This window comes from Diadema setosum, chromosome 7 (assembly GCF_964275005.1).
Source record: "Diadema setosum chromosome 7, eeDiaSeto1, whole genome shotgun sequence".
NCBI classification, from domain to species: Eukaryota; Metazoa; Echinodermata; class Echinoidea; order Diadematoida; family Diadematidae; genus Diadema; species Diadema setosum.
Genome location: NC_092691.1, coordinates 23,215,028 through 23,230,142, shown reverse-complemented (window position 1 = coordinate 23,230,142; position 15,115 = coordinate 23,215,028). Strand labels below are relative to the sequence as shown.

At 37.7% G+C, this 15,115-nt stretch overlaps 1 protein-coding gene across 1 annotated transcript in view; it reads right to left on the bottom strand.

The window, feature by feature from the left end:
- LOC140231121 (leucine-rich repeat serine/threonine-protein kinase 1-like) overlaps positions 1-11,664 on the bottom strand; it is a 94,996-nt gene extending 83,332 nt beyond the window's left edge. The window contains exon 1 of the mRNA XM_072311273.1: positions 11,058-11,664. Within this exon, the coding sequence (XP_072167374.1) occupies positions 11,058-11,085 (28 nt within the window). The 5' untranslated portion in view covers positions 11,086-11,664. The remainder of the gene's footprint in view (positions 1-11,057) is intronic.
- Positions 11,665-15,115: the final 3,451 nt, after the last annotated feature.

Here is a 15,115-nt window from a genome sequence, read left to right as displayed (position 1 = left end):
GTTTGTTACTCCCCACATTAGCCTGACCAGACCCCATGTGGAGCTATAGCGACTGGGCTGTGTATCATATATAGTTATCCCCACATGTGCTGTTTATTAAAATGATTGGGTTTTATCAAGCCCTTGGCTTTATAAGTGATTTTCAATATCGTTTTCTTATACCTTTAGACTTTCTTTTCGGGCAAGTAAAATTCATGTTCGGGCAAGTGTTCTGCAACAATTTGAAAATCTGCTTGCCCAACTGGGCAAGTGGTAACAAAAAGTTATGTAGCACCTTGTAATGGTCCATTTAACTCACTGCATCCAAGAGAAGACAATGTCCACTCTAATGAATACAGGTGGCATGCCTATTTGCCACAGGCAGGCTTAATGGGTTAAATCCATGATGCAGTTTGTGGCAATGCAATTGTTAACAGGAAAGTGGCAATCCTGCCATTAACTCTTTATGTGCCATGTTCAAACGCCCGACTCAGTCGGCAGCTTGCCAAGTTCGCATACAATGTATTTTGCTCATATGCACAACCCAAAATCGATCAATGAATCGGCAAATGCCACAGTACAATGAAAGCGTCACTCGCAATACTATTCCTCACACAGATAATACGTAGCTTGCGTTGTGTGGTGATTGCATAGTGGTGTTCCACACAGGTTTTTCAAGTAAATTCTTATTTCTGTCACTGTTGTCTCTGTAAAAGTCCTGTCTCCCACACCTAGACAATAATGCAGCTTCATACTGGCCATTTGCAAGAAATATGTGACCTGCCACAACAAAAGGATCCTAAAGTCACTGACGGCTGAGCCGAGAAAATCGAGTTTGAAGTCAGATCATCAAAATCAGTCAAATCCATCAAATTTCTGTTGTTGGCATACCTTTGTATTCTAATGTTTCATCTATCATCTGCCGAAATTTAGAAGCTAAATGATCAAAGGAAAGGCAAGAAATAAGCATTTTTCTGGGCCATGATTTTCTGGCTTTCAACAGCACAGTAACATGTCCAAAGATTTGGATTTAGTGTTGCAAATAGACTCAGCCCCTAGCAACAAGGGAGTGATCTTATTGGCCAGTGCATGGCATCCTGGTTACTGATTGGTTGTGCGTAGACCACTTGCACTAAGCTTGAATAAACATCATGGAGGTTGCTATGAGAGAACCTTCTATTGTCAAGCGACGAAAACTGGAATACCTCCCCTTGATCATGATTGCGTCGCAAAGAAAACTTTGAAGGCGGTTTTCTCTAAACGCTAATTTCCTAGACAACTCAGCATGGTCTCATAAAATCATCATTATCTCCACAACCAATTACTTTCACGAGTCGTGTTATATATGAAATTAAAGCTGTAGAGAAAGGAAATAATGTCATGTCATTTTCAGAAAATCAACCTCCCTGACTTTCGGATCCTTTTGTTGCAGCGGGTCATATATAGTTTTGTCACAAGAGTTACACCACAGAAGAGCTCTTGCAATTTTCTCTACAAACTTTGCTTTCTTACTGCAAGCCTAGCATAAACATTTCTAGAAAAAGTTATGTGGCTTTGAAAAACAGAAAAATTTTTTTCCCCGCTTATTATATCCGCTTATTATTATTATTTTTTCTTTTACTTTTTATTGGATGTAAACCAACAGGTAAACAACATATTTACAATATTTACAAAAAGTACACATAAAGTCAATATCAGCAAGGTCAACAAATCACATGCTAAGTACACAGAATATTAATTAATTTCTCACAGCCTTCATTCATTGTGGTCTCAAAGTAATCGTGGCACACAGGGGACAGTACCATGGCGCACATAGAGCTGAAGATTAGGAGATGTCAATTTCAAGAATGGACCAATCAATATTTGACAGACTTACCCCATGCACATCTTCCTTATTTTTGTTGCCATCTGGCAAAAAAAAAAAAAAAAATTGAAAAAAGAAAAGTAGATTAACCAGCCGATGCATAATTATTTGAAACAGCATAAGAAGTGTCAAAATGTTGTTGTTTTGTTGTTGTTATTGTTGTTGTTGTTGTTGGTGGTGTTGCTGCTGCTGTTGTTGTTGTTGTTTTCGTCATCGTTGTTGTCCCTGTTTAATGACTGGGTTATACCACTTGTATACATGATGACCTATAGAATGAAATACAACCGGTTGCACACTCGCCGTGACTCAGCTTGATTTACTTTGATCGATGCCACAGTGTTCTCTGCAAACCTTTTCTATCTATCAGTAAAATCTCAAGCATGGATATAAGAAGTCAATATTTACTCAGCATTTTGATGTAAAATTGTGCTCCTTCGGAGAAACTAGATTAGATTCTGAGGACAAATATTTGCAAATGTGTGACACACTATTTTAATTCATGAAGTTAGCTTGTTGTAGAATGCTACGATATGTCACAACTCTACTAATTTGCCACTGTTTACATTTTAAGAGTGGATATGGCTCCTCTCTATTATCATAAGTTGTAGGATATGATAAGATGCATATCTTCCAGGGTTTAAAAGGAAAACATATACGCACCTGGGAGAGTTTCATGACATTAATGTTTCCATGAATCAAACTTTGAACACATTTCATATTCATAATCAATTGATTGCCCCGTCTCTTAATATGTTGCCACAGTTTTGATCGTGATTGTAATCAAATATCTCTGCCATTTGATAATAATAGAATAAAAATATGTTGTACCAGGTACTGATGGGCCATATCAGCTATCTTCTCTCTCGGCATCACAAACAAATGAATATTGCACGTATCACAAAATCTCAATTCACTAACCTCTGCTCTTGTATCATGTTCTAGACTTGTCACTTCCACTAATTTCAATTCGTTATTTGCATTTTAATTTTTTTTTTTCACAGTTTGAAGATTGATTAAGACTCCACAAAATTTCATTGATGCCTTTGGTAGAATAAAAACTATTTGACACCTATTATCACAATCTCATGAATAAATGTGCTTTTCATGCCATATTTTGCAGAATTTACCTATCATAAAAACAATTAGAAGATGAAGATGACCAAGCAAGTTCTCCAACTGCATTTCTGTGGTTTGGTTAAACATTGATTTTTATTCCATTTTTTTTAAACCATTCATTGTTACCTTTTCTCTTTTTTCCCCTCTTTTTTTAACGGTTATTTAAAGTATGAAGCATTTTCTTTTATTTGACATATGATCATTGGTGTCTGTCGATATTGAATGGTTTGTTTTTGATGCAGAATTTTCAAGTTGGAAACATAACTTAGAAAATAAAAGTTTTTGTGTGTTTCTCTCTAAAATGTGTATTTTTCATTTTTTATTTTTAATGAATCCACGTAACCAGTTCCATCTATGTGTACACATACTATTTCTCAAATCATCAAGACAGTGAAATTCGAAGGTGTTAGTTTACTGCTGACAAGGGCAATTCCACGTTAACTGACGTTACACATAAGGATTTTCATGAAATTGTTTACGTTGTAGTTTTGTGAATGAAAACATCTGAGGCTTGTAATTAGCATTGATGAATGAGTTCATGAGAGTGAAGAAATAGGTGGAAAGTGTTTCTCTCAAACTGCATTTCTTATCTCATAGCAAGTGAAAATGTGTCGGTAACTGACATTACGGAAAAGGGACATGGCAATTTATGGTGTAGATTTAAATTGAAATATCTCATGTCCCTGACTTGTAAACTTTATGTGTTTATTTTGACAATATACCTAGGTTCTTAGGAACAGGTGTGCAAAATAACATGCACTTTAGATATTCGTTTTAGCACCATGCCAATTTCAGTGAAGGCATGACGGTAACTAACGTTATGTAACTGACGTTACGCTTTCATTTGCCATAGGGTTTACACAGGCAAAATCATGATTGAAAATAGCTTTGTGATATTTTATAATTCTGACCTCTCAGAGTGATTTGTTTGATATGGAATCATACCTTGGTTCATCACTTACAAATACACAAATGAAATGAAACATTAGTCCATTTTCTTTGTGTTCTATGAAAACTTAGTCGTAAACATGTCAGTCACTGACATTACACAATGTACTTTTGCTATGGGGTTTACAGAGAACTAGTTATAACAGGTTATTATACTGCTGCAGTATACCAGTAACAGTAACAGGCATTTACTTGGCAACAAATTAAAACTAAATTTAAAGACAGAAATGGGGTGGGGCCCTTCGGGGGGCAAGCTCCCCCCCCCCCCCCCCCCCCCCCCGCATGCCCCAGTACAGTTGAGCAGAAATAACGTAAATGCACCAGAGGATATTTCTTGACATTTCTCTTCAGATTGACTGCTTATTCACCAGTTATAATTACACAGCTAGGCATTTAGAATCAGTGGTCCCAAGTACAAATATTGACATGAATTTAGAAGATTTAAAAAAAATGAACAGGAAAAAGTTTCTAGAGTGCTCCACCCATAATACCCTTCAGTACTACACAAAACACAGATATTTTTGTGTGTGAAAAAAAAATCATCTTTCAGGTCATGGGGGAAAAAACACATACAAATATTAACTCATAAATATGCATGTATGAAATCCACTGTGATATATTTCTTCTTTTCTTTATCTTATTTTACTCCTTCTTCAAGGCATTGTTAGGGCCACAAATAAAAATTTGATCTCCATCATCAATTAATTCAAATTGATAGTGCTACACTTTTAATATTTTTCTGTGAATATGCCAAGACCCAAACATTAAGAAGAGTTGCAAACTTTGATTCTCAACTTTTAAAGAAACATTATGGGTTTTTTTTTTCCTTTGTTTGTTTGGTTGTTGGTTTTTTTTTTGTCAAAAGGGATTTATTTTGTTCCTCGCTTGAAGAAATACAGTTGTATAATTGTTTCTCTTTTCCTTTTCACAGGTATATCAAGGCTTGCAAATACACCCCAGATACCAAGAAATAGGACTTTGCAATGAAGGAATTCTAAAATCAACATGCCTGTAAATGAATCTTCCTGTTCATAATCATCATGTATTGCAAAATGTCCCCGCATGAATGAAACAAGGTAACCAACAAATCTGAACAGTTTTTACCCCAGAATCACCTTTCACTTTGAGCAACATCAGTGGTAAGTTTCAAACAGTAATGACAGTACATGCCTGTATGTACCGTAATACAAGATGCACCCTAATTAACTAAACCGGACATTTACTTAACACAAGTGCCAGCGATGAAATATATCTGTTTGTGCATTTGCCTTGAGGAAGAAACTTCACTGAGCTTCCAGAAAAAAAAGAAGAAAAATGCTAGTAAAAACAATCATTATATGAAGATTACAAAACTATTGGTATACAGCTGTACACTCTCATTAAGTCTATTAAGCTTTTAATAGAAAAGGTGGTTACCATGCAATCACATTACTGATTAGGCCTCCAAACTTTGTTAGCTTTATCATCCTGTAGGACTGTGAATGTACTGTATAGTACTGGTAATTAATTAAGTGCATACACTACATGTGATAAACCTAAACTTCCAGATAATTTAACCTTTAAACTAAGCTGAACTGAAATCAAAAGCTCAAGCAAAAAATAATATTAATAATAATGATAAATGAATAAATGAAATAAAATGAAAAAAAAAATGTATCCATGGACATAAACATACATGTAGTGATGACATCATTCCCTAATTAATGAATGAGATTGCTTCTCTTTGTTGATAACCTTTGACTTACTAAAATCAGAGGTATTGAAATAGCCAAAGGTCAAAAAATTTGCCTCATTTGCAATTACTGTCATGGTAACTGACGTAACATACTTGTATATGACGTTTTGGTAACTGACGTTACACCTTTTGAAGTGTCCATTTTGACTCACCAGTATGCCAAGTATCCTTATTTCTGGTATTGAAAGGAAGGCATCTAGGCATACATTAGAAATCCCAAGTCACATCATACAGCTCACTTTCTTTCATGAATAAAGTTAAAAAATCCTTGTTTTTTGGTAACTGATGTTTCATCCATCATGGTGAAACTAACTAGAAGTTTTTATCAAATTCTTTAAAGCAACCAGCATTTGTATCTATCATGTGGTAAAAGACTTCTCTGGTAAGTGCATACATATAAAAGATTGTTGTTTAGAGTACTAGTAAAGTGGATATACAGAGAGTAAGTTATGTGACAATGCACTCTTTCTCACCAATGAGTTATAGGCATATTTTGACAGCCATTTTGAAAATCAAAATGGCCACCTTCATTGAAAAACATGATTCTTAAAACTTCAACTCAAGTATTGTCTGAAAATGTATGGTGTTTGAAACAAACATCATTTTGAATTTTTGGCATCTGTGTCCTAGATGTCGTGGAATTGCCCACAAGATGATAAGTTATGCTGCAAAACTTTTTTTCAACTTGATGAGTTAATGAGGATTTATTCTCTTGACAAACTAGATGCTTTTTTTTTCTGTTTCAATTTTGGCAGTATAGTTCTTCAAATAGATATGCGCGGACTCTGAACACATCACGCAGTAAACAGCGATTAGCTTTTCTTTGCTAACGTACATTATGTTCTTCACATATTGACTAAAAAAGAGCATGACATAACACTAATAATTAACACTTCTTCCAAGAAAATAAATGACTACCTCGAGCAACCTGGTCAACAAATAGAAACTTATGATCCAATGCATGCATTTTATCCTCACTCCTATCATTCTCCAATAGTGGTTGCAACTATAATCCCTCCTTCAAATGTTGACTAAGTAGGCTAACAACTACTAAAAGTGCACACTTTGGCAGTATGGAAATTTTTACCAAAAGCTGGCGCAAAAAGAAATGCATGGAAATATTTTTGCTTGTTGCTATGTACTACTATGTAATGTCTTGATTCCACAAAATCATTAAGAAAATAATAATAATGTGAAATTCATCTTACTCCGCAGAGTGAGAAAATATCCAAGTATCCTTTAAAAGTTAAAGATAAACTGCAATAGTTTTGTCTGTCCATGTTGCATACATTACACACTAACTCTATAAATGGTATAAAACACAATGGCCAATTTAATTTTAATTGTTATCATATTTTCAAACAATATTAGGCCATTCATGTGAAGAAAAAAAAAGTTTTAACGAGTATTCAATACTTGACCTACTTTTATTAGTACACAGATGTCTGTCAAGCATTGCTCACATGACCCCCAAATTTTCATTGTAAATGGCAAAAATTCTAATGGACTGCTTCTTTGAAGCAATTTTGGGCAAAGTTAATTATCTCTCATTAAAGTGTTCAAAAAGATGGCATTGGATAGGGGGTGTAATGCACATTGGAAACAGAAAATAAAGCGATGTGCCGTTTTACTGTGGAAATGCCCATGAGGAAATCTATCTTGAATTACACTTCGATCATTACTAGTAAAATGCAGCATTACAAAGGCCCCAAACTTGAGGGTTGGAGAAACCATTAATTTTAGAGCTGTTCATCACAAACTTCTCTTTTCAGGGATCCATTCCAGCGTGTAATATGTTCACAGAGAACAGAAAGAGTTGTGACACTGAAGATTAAAATAATTTTCATGTTATGTTTGTTTAGATTTCGAAGGAAACATATATGGTAAGCCTCTTAAGACCGGGCGTCCACTAGGGCAGACAAGACGCAGAGAGCAAATTCAGTAATTCTGCACTCATTTGGCAACCCCTTCGCACGTTCTTGAAAGAATCTGTTCACTCTCCTGAACATGACCGGGCATTTCTGCACCTTCGGGAGAAAGAAACATTTCAATTTTGATCGAGACCAAAAGTTGGACGCGGAAATGAACTTCCTGACACCTTCGGCAACTCGTAGCGAGGACATCACCAGGACATCCCAACTGTTCTGTAAGACTTCCGCCCCTTCTGCAAATGGAAGGAGCGAAAGAATCCTGCGGTGCTGGCAGTTTCGCAAATGAAAGCAGAAGACACCCGGAATGTTTTAGGACAGTGCAGTGCCTATGGGGATCGAAAAATGCAAGTGCACGGAGCCACGAATGCCATTGTGGTTGAGACACAAAAGAATCAATAGATTCTTACGAGTGAGAGGATTTTGAAGGTGAAAAATTAATACAGTATTACACCTATAAAACATAAAAACACAATGAAGGGGGAGGGGTAACATCCCCATCCTAACCCAGCAGTCTAACCGTCTTCCTCTGATGACGAATAGGTAAATGTCAGCATTTCCCAGCGCCCAATGAAGGCAGAACAGAAGGCAGTGCATACTTTGGAACTAGGAAGAAGAGGAAGCAGCCTCCTCTGCTCTGAGTAAACTTTTGAAAAAAATTTTTGTTCTTATCAGAAATCATTTTCATTTGAGGGATTTGCCATTACATAGTACATCGTCTTATTCATTTCAAATGTGACTGCCCAGCTCAAAACCCACAAAAGTGGAACTAGGTCAAAACTCAAAATCTTTTTTTTCTTAATCTTTATACATGTTTTTAAATGTCATTGTATTAAGTTCTAAGCTTGTAAAACTATTAAACTTGTTCGAATTTGACCATCCTAACCCATTCAAAGGGGACCAGGATGAATGTGCTACCTAAGCATTCTCACAGCTTGAGGCAAAGTGAATTTCGGCTGGTGTGACCTCCATGATGGCTAGCAGTCAAATGAGAAAAATCAAAAGTCAGCCCCCAATTTACAACCTTGCCCCACTTCCTTTGTGCGCATATCTTACTCATGTTGTCGGCAAATCATCCTGATTGTCTTCGTGCATGATTTTACCACTCCTGGTGTAATCCTAGATGTGTCCGCACTGTCAGCCTACGATTAGCATTATATCCCAGGGTACAGCTGTATATCCTGAGTGATTCCTCGGACACTCCTAGAAATGTCTGCAGTCAGTCCGTAGAGATTCCTGGGAATGTCCCAGGACAAGCTGATTTGCACATTTTTTCCACGTCTGATGTGGACAGGATGTCGAAATGACAGAATCTGCTTCCACAACCCTTCCTAGACTAGGCTTATCCGCGCATGGGTGTATGCAAGGGGGGGGGGGGGGTCGTGAGGGTCGTACGACCCCCCCAAAATTTCAGAAGGTCCACATTTTTGCAAAATACAATTTTTTTTTTTGAGGGCCTTTCCCCAAATAAGAGTGCACCAGATCGTTCAATTTCAGTTAAAAAAATGAAATATCTCCTTTGTGCAGGCCCACACCCTCCCCCTTCGGTCCATCTCCATAGACTTTCATAGTACACAGTGAAAGGATGCAGACATGGTGTAAAGAAAAATGTGTCAGACACCACAATTTAGCCCTTCACATCGTTCTTGTAAATATTAATTTTTCTTACTTTTTGATTGAATATTAACCCCAAAAGTATGCACCAGATCGTTGAATTCCAGTTCTAAAAATGCAAAAGCTCCCTGTGTGAGAGGGGGACACTCCCTCCCACACCCTCCCCTTCTGTCCATCTCCCCTGACTTAGCACACAGTGAAGACGCACACAGATTGGAAAAAATGGTGACAGCCCCCTTGATTATTCTTGAATATATTTCTTGCTTTTTGATAAACAATTTTCCAAGTATTTCCCACCAAAAAGTGCACCAGATTATTGAATTTCAGTTCTAAAAATGAAAAATATCCGTCATGTGGGCCACACACTCATCCTGCTCATCTGCTCCCTCGCTTCAGTGTTTTCCATAAATATTGAACATACTCTTGCCCCCTCCCCCCCCCCAAAAAAAAATATATAGGGTTGGACCTACTACTAATCGACCGCCTAATGTTTATTTGCTTGATAAGAATATTTAACACTGAAATTCACGTAAAAAACTTGACCTACGTGATTGAGAAAATCCAGCTCTATCAAATGCCGTTGTTCCCTTTTCGATTCGAAGTTTCAGTGCAAAAATATCGCCGACGAACTTGCGTGGCCTCGTTTCAGCTCCCCGAGGTAAATCGCGTTTTTAGGATCGACCGCTGATTTTGCATTGACAATGCACGTAAACCGAGTTGTATTGAACACCGTGTTGTACGAAGCTCTTTAGAAGCCTTTTAGAAACTTCCATAGACATTACATTGTGCTGTCATTATGATTCGGTGAAAATATTCATTCGAAATTTTGTCCTTGATTAAAACCATTAATGAACAGTGAATTATCGCGTTTTCCCACACCATCCTAATCTACATTCAAAGCCTATCCATTTTTATGTGCTCTGCGCGCAGAAAAGTGCGTACTAAGTGTTCAGTGCACGAATTATACGCGGTCGGTTTCAATAAGGGTGGTCGATATGTAGTAGGGCTACTATACAGTATATATATATATATATATATTCCTGTATGTGGCCTATAGCTAGTATTATCAGGGACATTCGAAGGCGTGCGCATGCGCCTTTCCATATTTTCTTTGCATTCTATCTTTCATTGCAAAAAGGTCCAAAAATTTATGATCACGACCCCCCCAGAAAAAATCCTGGATACACCCCTGCCGGGCCCTAGTGGTCGTCAGCCTTATCTAAAGTGCTTGAATTAAAGAAGTCCTAGAATGATTGGCTGTGGCATTATTGCTACTTTAGGTATGCATGCTGGAACATTTGCCTAAAACTTTGCAGTCCATGGCAATAGTTTGAACAGAAATCACAGTAGACTGGACGATCTCGGACGTAGAAACAACTAGAATTGTAAAACAGAAAGTCCTGCATTAAACGTCCTGCCAAATTGGGTCCGTGCCAAGCTAAGTGATTAGGCCTACAGGCCTATCTGTGGACAAAGTGCATATGCGATTTACTGTATACGCCGAATATTTCACGAGGTTTTTATTTTCACGAATTTTGCGAGTCAGGTGCTATTCGCAAAATTAAAGACACTCGAAAATATTGACTCTGATCCCGAAGTGAATGTGACGTACGCGTGTACACTTCTCCATTCAGTACAAGCCTATTGAATATTTGACAATGCTGGGATAAAAATGGCAGGGCCATCTGGACACGCGCTGAAGCAGTTTTTAATGCTGAGTGAAAGGTTGTTCTGTCTGTCTGTAGATAAGACCGTAAGACCAAAAAAGGAAAAAGAAAAAAAGACTACAATCATTGATGCAGTTCAGACAGCAAAAAATCAGTAACAATTCCGACAGTTCTGCTAAGAGTAGTGTGGTTGATAAGATACGTACCATGCCATTTGTCATTGCTTACATCCATTTGCGCTTTTATTAGGGTTCTCCTTCCTCGCAGAGATGAAATCTGTGATGATGCGAAATGATGACTGTCCGGACGACATGAGAGAACTCTTTCATCGTCCCGACTTCGGCCGCCGCGACGGTCTTCTAAACTAACTACAGAAAATACTATGGTCACAGCGATTTTGATGTGTTCATCACCGACATTATTTCACTCTGTCTTTGTTCAACTGTCGAAGACCGACTGGGGAGCTTGAAAGAAATAATGGGATACTAACGGGATACAACGCGATATTTTTGCGAACTGCAGCAGAAGAGGAAGTCACGCACAAACAACGATCGACGCGGCGATGTTGCTCTTTCGGTGTGGATGCTGTCTATCAGAAACATCCACGCTGCACCTTTTGATGGCGAAACTGTTTTCAGATGATACGTTGCTGGTGGCCATGGGCATGGCTGACCTCGGATCTCGGATCTTGCTAGCTGTCTAACTGTTACGCCTGCTTCCCTCGATTTACCGAAGTACTCAGTGTCATGTCACGACCATCACAACTTGTTCAAAACTGATTGATATTTTCCCGTCACTGGGATAAACAGGCATAAAATGGAAAACCAGAGATTGCGGTGTGAAACTGACGTTGTTTCATCTGTTGAGTCAACACCTCATTCATGCTTTTATAGTAGAATACCGCTTGTCACTGAGCTTGCTGCCAGGTCAGACAGCCGCTGCGCGAAGTATGGCAAAGTACATGTAATAAACAACGACGTCGCGCGAGCAGGCCATCATACACTAGTAGCTGATCAATCGTGCGACCACCAGTGGACTAGACTCACAGTTCTGTGACTAGACTGTGTGCTACCTGTCTCACCTCCCTGGTGCTACCAACTTGCTCGTAGTCATGGAGTAAGAAACACTAAAGACTGCAACCACCTTGCGTTGCCTGTTCTCGAACTGATAACCACGAACTCTTGAGCGCCTCCTGTGATCTTTACCTCCTTCTCCCCCTGAATAGGAAGTACTGGATAGATTTGCAAGATGCCCTTATTGCCCAAAATACATAGTGTTTTCACCCGACAGCTACATTTTGCTTTCACTTATCTACCAAAATCAGTAGCAACATCGCTGGAGAAGCAGCACAAAACCCCCGCTATAGTTTCTGCAAAGAAAAAAACAAAACAAAAAAAAAAGACAAAAAAGTGAGGGCCACCAAAGTCAGACCTTTCCAGCATCTTCTGTGGAAATAATCTCCCCCCCCCCCCCCCCCTTAGCGCCGGCACTGCTTCCTCAGAAACCATCTTTCTTCTGCTCATTTGTCAGAATTGAAGTTAGCCATGTACTCAGTATACACAATTGACTCCGAGGAGGTATGAGTTCTCTCATACATCCTTGGTATACATTTAAGTCACCTACGTTATTCATGTACCCACTCAACGACACAACTGACGAGAAAAAAAAACAAAAATGACACACACACAACAAATACACGGTGTAAACCCCTTCAGCACACACGCGATGGGTAGATACAAAGATAGTATAGCTGGATAACTTTATGATTTACAAACACAGACAATTACTATATAGCAGTGTAAAGGATGCATTACGTAATATTTCTGCTAGGAACGTGAGATGGGCACTATTTATACATATAGGCCTATAGCCCGGAATCAAAAGCAGTATTAAAAAAAAATAAGTATTAGTATCAATGGGAGAAGTTATAGTTTCAGTAGCATTATTTGTTTTAATAGCTGCAGCAGTAAATTGCTGGTAATCGTCATTCGATAAAATATGTAGTTTGTATGGAGATTTTTGATGTCCAAGCAATATTTATTTTAATTGTTTAGTCCACTTCTCGGTGGGACCTACATAGTACGCATTTCCATCATGCATGTACTTTTTGACAATGTAAGTTTTTAAAACAAATGTCATGTGGACAATATTGCAGTTCATTATTACAGATTGACTTAAAAATCTAGTAACATTAAAATAGACTAAGTAGATATACACGTACTAACTATATAAGGCAATTGATTTCTAATGCTGTAACCGTGGTACACATGTATAGTGTCCTGAGGCAAAGACTAAGCCAGCCAGTTCTTTTGTTGTGCAGAGAAAAACGGGCGGGGAATCCCCAAGTAAATCTCCGCGCCTGCGCAGAAGAACCTCTATTCAACGAAGGGCAGTGAACTGTAACTTTGGTGAACGGTGGTTTGACGCACACTTTATTTTTGTTCTACATTATGTATGCATCTTGTTAAAGTTACAGCAAGTTGGGCCTATTACGGCAAGCTACCATTCATTATCTTACTACAGACAAAGAAAATTTGAAAAATAATCCCTGGAAAACGCACTTGAACACACTCTCACTGAAAGAACATTCTACAGGAAAATTGTTGTAGTTATCCCGCGTATGATATTTTGGCTGGTTCCGCCACAATAATTTCAGTTTCTCGATTTTGCCTCATTAGCTTAAAAGCTTTGGTTCTTTCATTCATGGAAAAAAAAAGGCCATGTATCATTCACCTATCCATGCATGATTGCGTGTACTATAGTAATTAATTTCCTTGGTTTGAAATGCAAATTGATGATATTTATTCTGTCTTGCCCCGATCGATATGTATTCTGGCGTTGAATATGAACTATAGATTTCAATTTAATTCAGTCTTATAAATTATACTCGATTCTATTCAGTTCACATATCAAGATCAAATAAGATTTTTTTATCACTTTGTGTACGTTTGGTGTTTTTTTTTTTTCTGCAGGTTGTCACAAAACTTAATGAATATCACCGGAATTATTCATATGCAACTTCTGTTGAATCCCCTAGATCACCTTCTTAACCCTTTCCAGTCCTATGCCCACTTTGGCTCCTACTTAAAGAAAAAACAAACAAAATAGAAAACACGCTTAGATCGCAAACATATTATCAATATTTTTCATTTATTTTTTGGCCGGCATTGCTGCTCATTCATGGGAGCTTAAATTTGTGTCACTTGTTGAGAAGCGCAGCCCTAGATCATGTCCAATTTCATAGCGCCCTCTTTTTTGGAAAGCCGGATTAAAGTCGGATACCCATTTTGTGTATGCGTAGTGGTGTGTATGCCAGAGCATGCGTGAAAGAGCGAGTGAAAATGACAAAGAGCGAAAGTTTGTGTGAGAGAGAGAGCTCTAGAGGGAGAGAGAGAGAGAGAGTAAAAGCACCTCTATGGTAAAAGAGAGGGAGAGTTAATACCGGACCTATATCTGGTCACCTATGTTTTTGTTACGATGAAATGTTTAATAAGAAACAGTTTACGGTTTGCCCAGTTTGTAGGCCTGCATGTCCTGTCATAAGACTTCGTATTTTACTCATTTCTTTGGTATGAATAATGTTTCGTAATCCTTGTCATCTCTTTTACGATATGATTCTTTGTGCAATTCAATCTCATGACTGTGACACATGAATACCTCAATAGAAAACCATCTATCTATATATCTACACATCTGTTCAATTTTCAATTGTGAATGAAGCATGATTGTTATAATTTGAGTTGTTCTGTATACATTACTGCATATTTCGTACATGATGGGTTTTTATGTTCTTAGATTAATTTTGTTATGTATAGTAAAGCATTTTGTTTTTGTTTGTTTGTATTTCATTTGTTCTGATAAGTTATCGTATTTGAATATTGTATGGTTATACTATGTACTGTTTGTGCTGGTTATGTAAGAGCGCCATGATGAGCATCATTCTTGATGAACTTCAGCGCATTATAAGAGGCCATTATTATTATTATTTATCATTAAAGTAGGGCCTATAACATTACGACGTTTGATTGCTAATTCGCAATTTTGTGACTTCATGCAATATAGGTCCTATTCTTCTTACAAAACTAAAGGACATTTGAGATTTTGACACTTGCAAAGAGAAATAAAAAAACAAACAAACAAACAAACCTACACTGATTGATGATAATATCTTAACCGTGAAAAGGGTCACTCCTCTTCTGAGAGAGATAAGCCTACACTGGTTTTCAATTCGCCAACGAATTTCATTTAAGATCTTGCTGAGTGT